Source organism: Mesoplodon bidens, assembly GCF_964165515.1.
Source record: "Mesoplodon bidens genome assembly, chromosome: 15".
In the NCBI taxonomy this organism is placed as follows: domain Eukaryota; kingdom Metazoa; phylum Chordata; class Mammalia; order Artiodactyla; family Ziphiidae; genus Mesoplodon; species Mesoplodon bidens.
In genome coordinates, this window is record NC_138171.1 from 16,808,086 (window position 1) to 16,819,083 (window position 10,998).

The 10,998-nt window shown below is 42.2% G+C and overlaps 1 protein-coding gene across 1 annotated transcript; it reads left to right on the plus strand.

The window, feature by feature from the left end:
* Positions 1–264: 264 nt before the first annotated feature.
* On the plus strand, positions 265–6,510 carry GTSF1L (gametocyte specific factor 1 like; the record flags this gene model as incomplete). Its single annotated transcript, XM_081255123.1, has 3 exons — positions 265–314; positions 433–561; positions 6,057–6,510. The coding sequence occupies 3 exons, from the start codon at positions 265–267 to the stop codon at positions 6,508–6,510; spliced, it is 633 nt and encodes a 210-aa protein (XP_081111249.1).
* Positions 6,511–10,998: the final 4,488 nt, after the last annotated feature.

Genomic DNA, 10,998 nt, shown 5'->3' on the forward strand with positions numbered 1-10,998 from the left:
TATAGGATCAATAGGAATACGGGCAGTAGCAGATACCCGTCAGGTGAATTCCCAGCTCACAGCAATTGCCCTTCTTTGAGGAAAGCCCCAATACAGAGGTGGACCTGAAGTAAGGATGTGCAAGTGTCCTTGCAACTTAACCCTAGGGGTAGACAGCTGATCTACGCTGAACCAATTTTTGAAACTTGAACGGAGAGACTGAAGCTGGTTGAAGCTGTTACCTTAATGGCAGTGTCCATATACTCTCCAGTTGCTGAGAGCTCCATGGACCTCGTGAGACCCATGGGGACCACCACCGCCAAGAGGTCGAGGAGGTGGGGATGGGGGAGGGGTTCACCGCTGCTTCAAGGCCTGGGCCTGGCAGTGGGTGGCCATGGCAAGGGCTCTGGAGCTCTGCGAGACACAGCCCCAGCCAGTCCCCGGGCCCCCCAGATCACCCACCAGCCCCAAGGCCCAAGGGCCTGGAGAGCCCCAGGGAGAAGGCCGCGATCCGCACCTCTGCGGGGAGGACCCCTGCGAGCTGACTGTTGGCAAAGTGGGACTCCGACTGCCTCCCTCAGGGTCTTGAGATAACAGTCTCATGCTAACGGCTACAAGCCCCCCACCCCACCCCTATTACAATCTTTTAAACTTCGTAAATCTTTACTCGCTTCCATAAATGTTTTTCTAAATATGATCTTTGCTTGATTCTTCTTGGTATGGAAAGATATGTTCAAGGAAGTTTTAGAAAGTATAGAAACTACACCGCTACAATTTTTGTCTCATTCTTTTTTACCATCTGCATGTGAGTGTACATACAAATGTTATCTCACTTCCCCAACCTTACCCGCACTTCCTGAATAAACTACTTGCACTTGAATCCTTGTCTCAGGCTCTGCTTCTGGGAGAACCCAGGTGAAGACAGTCACATCCCTGGTAGAGCACCATGAAACTGGAGAGCTCCAAGCAGCAGGGCGCACGGAAGCAAATCCACAGGGCACCTGTCGGGGACTAATGCTCAGTGTCGAAGTGACCCCTGGGGAGGTGCGGGAGGGCTGGCTTGTGGCACCCAGGGCCATGGCCCCACGTGACACCCCCATCACTGATGTTGGAATGAGGTCTGAGTTTCTCTTGGAGCCAAGTGTGGAAAGGGGGTCTGGCTGACTTCAGGCTGCTAGAGCACAGAGACCCTTAGGCACAGATCCTTGATCTTGGACATCCAGTCTCCAGAATTATGAGAAAATGAACTTCTGTTGTTTCAGCCACCCAGTCTGTGGTATTTTATTATGGCAGCCTGAGTTGACATGCATTCTCCATTGAACCTTCCAAATTAACTAGTGTACCATATGTATTTATTATTCTCTTTGTTTTATTTTTTTTGGCCACACCGCAGGGCATGTAGGATCTTAGTTCCAGAACCAGCGATCGAACCCATGCCCCCTGCAGTGGAAGCATGGAGTCCCAACCACTGGGTTGCCAGGGAAGCTCCAGTATTCCCTTTTAATGTGAAAGCTCTTCTCTGCAGCTTTGGCTAAATTTCCTTTGCTTTTCTTTCTTTCCTCCCTCCCTCCTTCCTTCCTTCCTTCCTTCCTTTCCTTCTTTCTTTCTTCCTTCTTTTCTTTCTTCCTTTCTTTTTCTTTCTCTTTTTTTGTATCCTCTCTCTCACTTGTTTCCCAGCCCCTCCCTTTAGTGGGCTTTTACAAGTCTAGGTGTCTTATAGCGATTTACTAGTAGCTGAGTCTTAGATTTACCAGTTCTACTGATTTTTATGTTTTCCGTCTCATTAATTTTTACCTTTACTTTTAATTCTCTCTCTAGGTTTATCTTGTTGCTTATTTTCTAGCTTCTTGAGTTGGATGCTTCATTAAGTTTCAGTCTTCCCCATTTAACAACACAAACATTTAGAGCCATGGGAGTACTTGTTTACATTTCATGGGTTTTGCTATGTGGAGTTCCAACTGTCATTATGTTCTGAATGGCCTATAATTGCAGTTTTGTTCCCTTTTTGATTTGAGTTATTTAGGAATAAATTTCCAACTGGTTTAATTTTCTTTCTGTTTATCCTTTTGTTTTCAATTTGTTTTTTTTTTATTGCTTTGTGGTCAGATAATGTGGCTGGAAAAAGACTGCTTGTTAGTACCTCGGAGGTTGTCTTTGTGGCCTAGAATGGCATCTGTTTGTCAGTTCTTTACAGATGCTTGAATGAAATGTCTTTTCTGTTTGTATTTATTTATGACACTGAACTTATTTTTTCCAAGCTGACATTCCTTGGAGCATGAGTCCTGCAAGTAGCTCTGGGGATCCCGGTGCCACCAGCATGGACCCAGAAGTCCTCAGGCAGAACCACCATGGACCTTGCCCCACTCAGTGTCTCCTGAGTGTGGCCTTTTCTCCCAACACCTCATACCACCTCGAGCAGCTAGCTTTCCATGGAGCGTATTTCAGAAAATCCCGTTTTAAGGTTTTCTCTTATTTCTTGAGGATCAGCTACTTATGAAGGGTCATGGGACAGGCATACCTCGTTTTTATGGCACTTTGCTTTATTGCGTTTTTTACCAATTGAAAGTTTGTGACAACCCTGCATCGAGCAAGTCTATTGGCATTATTTTTCCAATAGCATTTGCTTACTTCATGTCTCTGTGTCACGTTTTGGCAATTTTTGCAATATTTCAAACTTTTAAATTATTATTATATGGGTTATGGTGATCTGTGTTACCAGTGATCTTTGATGTTACTATTGTAAAAATATTAGGACTCCCTGAAGGCTGAGGTGACAGAATTTTTTAGCCATAACATACTTTTAAATTAAAGTATGTAGATTGTTGCTTTAGACATAACTGTGTGACTACTGCACACTATAGTGTAAACCTAACAAGGGAAAGTTCGGGGCGGGGGGGTGGGTAGGAAGCACCCCATCACTATATGATCATCCTCCAGGGATGCTTGGAAGGGGATGTTGGCCTGACTGTCAGCAGAAGTCTGTCTGAGGGAATTCCCTGGAGGTCCCTCCAGGCAGGGAATGGAGGACTCCGTGCTTCCACTGCAGGGGGCAGGTGTTCAATCCCTGGTCAGGGAAATAAGATGCTGCATGCTGTGTAGCACAGCCAAAATAAATAAACAAACAAACAAAAAAAGAATTCTCTCCAAGCCTGAAGGATTCGGATCCATAGTGACTCTGATTCTCCATCCCACCCCACGATGATAATTGCTGACTTGGCTGGCCAAGACACACAATTTTTCATCTTCAGGAAACATTGTTTCTGCATGTTCTATGACCTCTTCTCCATGCCTGCTTTTCCAGCTGTTGGCAGCATCTCTCAAGATGATCAGGGTGGGAAGGGAGGGAGAGAAAGCAGATCTGACCTCGCTTGCATTATTGGTCTCTGACGTGCACTGGCCTGCGAATTGCTGCCCAGACAGGTGTGTCTGCGTCCCTCTCTCCCCTCTTGTTGCCATGGTGAGTGACCTGTCAGGTCCCAGGCATGAAGTAGATGCTTGGAAAAGGCTGCAGGCTGGAGGACCATTCAAGACGTCTGTTAGAAACATCAACAAGCCAGGCCTTCCCTCTCTCTGTAATGGATTAAATGTTAGCCTGACCCGCTAATGGGTGCTTGGCCACAAAGAAACCTACAACAGCTAATGCCCTGTTCCTTATTATGTGGATTTCAGTGACAGAAGAAATGCTTTCATTATCATCTCCATTAGCAGACTTACAGATGCTTGAATCATTTGAGCCTGGGCCACCACTGGTCACGAGCATGAAAGAGGCTATGGGACTGGGAACAAAAAAACATTGTCAACATCATCAACAAACACCATCCTGGGCTTTGGGGACCCATCAGAGCAGATGCTGAACCACTTGTTAGCTCCCAGTAGGGCCAATAGTTCCTTCAATACTGGGTTTCAGGCTTACAGGAAATGGGCTCTCTGTCATGTAAATGGTGTGGAAGTAACAATTTACCAAGGACTCCTTCTCAGCAAAGTATACCAGGAGCCATCCTTGTGTATAGGACATTCAAGTTGGTGGTGGGATACAGCAAGCATGACTCTGAAGGTCTCTCATTCCTCACAGGGGACAGCTTAGCTTCGTTGGAGACACTAGGATTCCCATCAGTGCAGAGTAAGGTCCTGGCCAGAACCCAGGAAGCCCCCAGTGAGCACTGGTCGAGCGTTTTTCACCAAGCCTGAGCTAGGACTTTGGGTTTTCTCTCTTGGAGAGAAGGCATGCTCTGTATGTGTGGAGAAAAGTGAAATAAGTACTGGTGACAAAAAGAACATAATGGGGACATTCTTAGGACTCTTGTCAAAGTTCCTATTTTCCTCCTTTTGTGCATGTGACAGGCCTGTAGTTCCTCAACCCCTGAAGTTAGGTGTGGCCATGAAACTCACTTTGGACAATGAAATGTCAGTAGAATGAGCATTTATCATTTCAGTGGAAGTAAAAGAATAAGGTAGAAGCGATAATTGAAGAGACAATGCCTGACCATTTTCCAAAACTAATGAAAGACACTAATCCATAGATTCCTGAGGTCCAACCAACAAATAAAAGGAAAGAATAAATAAAAAGAAATACACAGGTCGACATCATAGTGAAACTGTAGGAAAAACAAAGATAAAGAAAAGTTCTTTGAAACAGACCTATGAAAAGACATAGATTCACTTCAAAAAAAAGTGAGGTAACCGTGGGATTCTGAATTCTCAACCACAGGATAGAAGTTAGAAAGAAACTGGGCTCTGCTTCAACATGAAGAAAGAAAATAGCACAACTACTCTCAGCAAAAATAACTTCCGAGAAGGAGGGTGAAACAAAGACACTTTCAGACTAACGACATCAAAAGCATTTGTCAAGAGGAAATTCTAAAAAAAGAAAACTTTGAGCAGAAACAAAGTGATCCCACATGGTGAGTCTGAGATGCAAAAGCAGATAGAAGTAAATGTGAGCACAAGTGTAAACAAACTAGCAATACTATCTTGTGAAGTTTCCTTTAAAATTAGGCTTAAATGCAGGGAACAATAACATAATAAGTCAGGAGGGAAGTAAATGAAGAAAAAGCCCTGTATTATTCAGGAAGAAGGTAATACTTATTAACTTTAAGCCTTGATAAGTTATCTATAAATGTTTTCATTGTAGAGGAACCACGAAACGATTAGTTCTACAATGTGTAACTTACAAAACAGCGAAAGAAATGGAAAGTTTTTTTTAATGTCTATTTAAAATAAGGGAAGAAAGGAGGAAAAAAATGAACCAAAGAGTAGGCTAGGAAGCACAAAATAAGATGGTAGATTTAAACCCAAATATATCAGAAATTATATTAAACGTGTAGGTTTAAAGACCGGTAAATAATAAATTAGGAGTTTGGGATTAGCAGATACAAACTATTATATATAAAATAGATAAACAACAAGGTCCTACTGTATAGCACAGGGAACTATATTCAATACCCTGTAATAAACCATAATGGAAAAGAATATATATGTGTGTATATATATATATATACACACATATATATATATCTGAATCACTTTGCTGTACACCAGAAACTAACACAATATTATAAATCAACTATACTTCAATTAAAAAAAAAGACAACAGTTTTGAATGTCAGCTTTCCCCAAGCCCACCTCGTCCCTTGAAAGCGATGGACAACAAGCAGCCTTATTCTGATGACACACGCTGCCCATTGAGACTGTCCGTGACCTCCCCGAGACATCACATAGTTTGAGTCAGAGGCAAGGGCGGGCTGCCACATACCTTCTTCACCTCCCTTAGGGGCTGCTGTGGTTTGGGCTCTTGCATCTGCTTTGTGTGGTCCTTCTGTCTCATGTGCCGTTTGATGACTGTCTGCTCTCTGTGCAGCTGCTCCTAACAGCCCCTTGTCCTTCTTCAAGCCACCGCTCGTGGTCCCAAAGAACAGGGAGCACAGTTGTTCAGACATGTGCCAACAGAGTTCCAAGGGCTAACGCTGGCAGAGGACTGCTCCATCCTTCTTACCAAAGGGCGTTTCCACGGAGGACGTTTCATTCTGACTCCGGGCATCGGACTACTCTGCTTCAAGAACTATTTCCCATGGATCCAGAGCCTTAGAAATTTGCCCTTACAACCCTCAACACCGAATCCCACTCAGAAGATTTCAGTACCACCTGGCATCATGCAGGAGAAAGAACCCCCAAAAAGCCAAAAAGATGGCCAGCTGCAAATACAACGCCTGCCACGTGTTCCCCATCAAAAAGCTGGAGGAGCATGAGGCTGCCTGTGTCAACAGAGACACAGTTGAGGAAGAGGACAGCTTGAGCCCTCTGAAGTTCAGCCTTCCGAGTTCAGAGCAGAACGGAAACACCCCTCCAGTGTCCCCCTGGCTCCCCAACTCCGATGTCTGGAATGTAGATAGCACGAATTGCCACCCCATGTTTGTCCTTAAGACTTTTGTTCCCCAAAAGCTTACTTGTGAAAGCGACACAAGAGAGTCAGAGAGAGAGGACCACACCCCATACCTGACCACCCCCCAGAAGATCATCAGATCAGGAGAGTAAACCACCGGCTGCAGAAAGGAGATGCAGGCCTCTTAAATGCATGAAAGGAGATGCAATTCACTAGAATAAAAAGCATACAAAGTAAACTACAGTGGGATGCTTTTTTTTTTTTTTTGCTTTTTTTTAACCTAACAGATAGGTTTAGTAACACTCTGTTGACAAAAATGGGACAAAATGGGCACTTTCATAACATTGGTAAGAGAATGTAAGTTGGTAAACTTCCCTGGAGGGCAATTTGACAATAGCTATTAAAATTATCAACGTGATGGAATAATTCTACTTCTGGGTATTCATCCTGTAATATATTCACACATGTGGACAATGAGGTAAGTACAAGGGTATTCATGGCAGCATTATGTGTAGCAGCAAAAGATCAGAATTGATCTAAATATCCATTGGGAGTATTTGATTAAATAAATTATGGTGCCGCCATGTGATGAAATAGTATGCTGCCGTGAAAAAGAGCGAGGACACTCCGTAAGCCATGAAAATGCTAAGACATGTTGTTTAACTCAGAGACGAGCACACTTTTTCTATAAAAGGCCAGAGAGTAAATATTTCAGGCTTTGAGAGCCATATGGTCTCTGTCACAACTATTCGGCTCTGCCTTGGTAACATGACAGCAGCCACAGGAAATACGTAGACCATGAACATAGGTTCCAACAGAACTGTTTACAGAAACGGGTGATGGGCTGGATTTGGCCTGTGGTCTATTGTATGCCAAGCCCTACTGCAACTGATCAAAGCCAAGTCCATGCCACTGTTTTTGTAGATTTGTGGAAGAGGACTGTGTAGGGAAGTGCTTGTACTTGCATAGAATTTCTCTTCAAGGGTACATTAGTACAGGGGTCTGCCCACAAAGCCTGAAATGTTCACTGTCTGATCCCTTTACAGAAAATATGTGCTGCCCTCTTCCCTAACATCAGCTGCCCCAGGGAAGACAACTAGGTGATTGCAGGACAGGGAAGAGAGAGTTTTTACCTATAGTACCCTTTATACATGAACACACTTGAATGCATCATCTGGTCAAAAAATTAAAATACATATTTTTTCTAAAACAGCAAAAGACTTAAATCTTTTGAAAGTTTTTCAGAAGGAAGTCTTAACTGCTAAGTTTTTTTTAAGTACTCATAACTTTGTTACCCCTGGCCCCTTCGACTGTTTCTACAAAGTGTTACATAAAGATTTCTTCTTGGAAAAAAAGAGAAGTTCTGGGTATTGGCCCTTGAAATTCCATGGTTAGTAAAATGCTTGGACTAGAGAACTGCCACATAGGAAGTAGGTGAAATAAGAAAGTGGTGTGTAGGGCATATAGCTGCAAACTATAGGTCAACAAGACCAGGAGGGCTTCCCTGGCGCAGTGATTGAGAGTCCGCCTGCCGATGCAGGGGACACATGTTCGTGCCCCGGTCCGGGAAGATCCTTCATGCGGCATGGCGGCTGGGCCAGTGAGCCGTGGCCACTGAGCCTGCGCGTCCGGAGCCTATGCTCCGCAACAGGAGAGGCTACAACAGTGAGAGGCCCCCGTACCGCAAAAAAAAAAAAAAAAAAAAAAAACAAGACCAGGAAAAAAAGAGTAATTTGGTTTGGGTTATGAATAAAACAAATTGGTCATGAGTTAGTTATTGTTGAAGCTGAGTAAAGAATAAATTTTACATTCTCTCTACTTTTATATAAATGTGTTTATTTTACTATTCTCTATTTTTATATAAATTTGAAATCTTACATAATAAAAATAGTTTAAAATATATTTTAATATATTTACAATATATTTTAATATAAAGATATATTATATCATACAATATTATATATTTTATATAAATTACATATATTATATATTTTAATAAAAAGTTTTAAAAATACATATTATATAAATTTGAAATCTTCCATAATAAAAATAGTTTAAAATATATTTTAATAATATATTTAATATTATATATAATATATAAAATATATTAGATATATTATAAAAATATATATTAGGGGAGGGATAAATTCGGAGTTGGGGATTGGCAGATACAAATTATTATACATAACATAGAGGTAAACCAATATTGTAAATCAACTATACTTCAATTTTTAAAAATTTAAGCATATATATATTATATTATATATTATGTACAAATGTATATTATATATTTTTAATTAAAAGGTTTAAATATATATTTATATGCAATACATATTTAAAATATATATTATAGAAGATTTCAAATTTATATAAAAATAAGAGAGACAATAAGATAAACTATATATGCATGTATAGTGTGTGTGTATATATATATACTGAATGCAATGTAGTATCCTGGGTTGGATTCTGGACCAGAAAAAGATATTAGTGGAAAACTTGGTGAAATACAAATAAAGCCTGTAGTTTAGTTAATAGCATTCTACTGATGTGAATTTCTTAGTTTTGCTGAGTGCTCCATGGTCTTTTAAGATGTTGACATTAGGGAAAGCCGGGTTGAGGGTATAGGGGAACTCTTTGTACCATCTGTGCAAGTTTTCTGTAAATCTAAAATGATTTCAAAATAAAAAATTTAAACACAGAGCAAAGAGCAACATGATGGGCATAAGGATGGACTCTCAACTACCTCCTACTGACCCTGGGCAGAGCAGGGATGACAAGCTCATAGGATGATGTGGAGGATTACAGGATTTAACACTTGTAGGATTATTAGGACAGCGTATGTTACAAAGGGAGCCCTCGGTTAATGCTAACTACTAGTAGTAGTAATGGTGGTTGCATTCAGCAAAAAGGAAATGTAATGTGGTAAGGGAAAAAATGATGAGCAAGTAAATTTATAAAATATATAAACAAATTTAATCAACTGAGAAAAATCAACAATATTGCATTTAAAATGACAAAACAAAACTTCTAGATAAAGATAGTCTAGGGGAGGGGATTGTTCAGGAGGGAAAAAACGTTGAAAATCAAATATGTATATTAAAAAGGTTTAAAGAGCCCCTAAAATAAAAGAAATATTTTTAATATATTACAAACCAGCCAAGAGGAGAGAAGAGACCAGGAGATGACAGAAAACTTTATAAATGCAACAAAGAAAAGGAAAAAAAGGAATAGTAAAAAGAAAACACAAAATGAAATGGTAGAAATCAATCCAAATATTCATACAAATGTAAAGGGATTTAACTTACCTATTAAAAATTCTATTTATATTTCTAAATCAAATACATGTCCATTTTGATCAACACTAACCAATAGAGAATGATGGGAAATACATGACCTGTGTGCCACCAGCACCACCACCCACGCACATAACAGACATAACCAATCAATCACAACATTCTTTCCTGAGCCTGGACAATACCCCCAGAATTCTTCTCAACACAAGGCTCCAGGCTGCTATTACAGAGAGAGAGAAATCAGCTCTGTCTTGCCAGAGCCCACCCCTAAGCAGGTTCCCCACTTGGCCCTCTCTTACCCTCATGTCCCGACTCAACGTCTTGCAGGAACAGTAAAGAAATACAGGGACTTAAGAAAAAGTCCTACCTGGAGATCTAGAGGAAAGACCAGGCAAGAGAGGAACGCCTGTTCCAAATTCCTAAGCTGGATCTCAGCCTGCTGTTCCCTCTCCCCCTCATTCCTTGTGTCAGCTGGCCCTGTCTGTGGGAGAACATCTGCAGCAAGCCAGACTCTAGCAGGGACGATCATAAAAACACTTGTTAGGGGCTTCCCTGGTGGCGCGGTGGTTGAGAATCCGCCTGCCAATGCAGGCGACACGGGTTCGAGCCCTGGTCTGGGAAGATCCCACATGTCGCGGAACAACTAAGCCCGTGAGCCACAACTACTGAGCCTGCGCTCTAGAGCCCGTGAGCCACAACTACTGAAGCCCGCGCGCGTAGAGGCGGTGCTCCGCAACAAGAGAAGCCACCGCAATGAGAAGCCCGCACACCGCAACGAAGAGTAGACCCTGCTCGCCGCAACAGGAGAAAAACTGGCACGTGGCAACAAAGACCCAGGGCAGCCAAAAAAAAACCCCAAAAAACACTTGTTAGCGAGCGGTGACAGTGACCACAGCAAGCCAGTGCTGGGCTGGGTGCCAGTGATTGAATCACAGCTGAATGGGCTGGGGAAAGGTAGGCCCCGCAGCCCTGGGTAGTGGGCAAACTTTCCAATCTCATGTTTGAAGATTCCTGGCAAAGGAGGAGCCTGGCAGAAAAGCCATGTGCTCAGGCAGAGGGGGCTCTGGCACAGCAGAGGAAGGAGGAAAGAACGGGGGGCGACCCTGGGGCAGGTGCCTTGTCCCAGGCACAATCCTGAGGGGAGAGTACTTTTATTTCCAATATACAGATGTGAAAAGTGTCTCAAAGAAGCTAATTAACTTGCCTTGGTTCACAAAGTTAGTAAGTGGCAAGTGGCCTAATGAAATTGAACCGATCCGCAGCAGCTGTACTCCTAAATTTGTAGAAGCCAGAAATATGTACGTGAGTTTGCCAAAAGATGAGGACAGCTGTTCACAGCAGCACTAT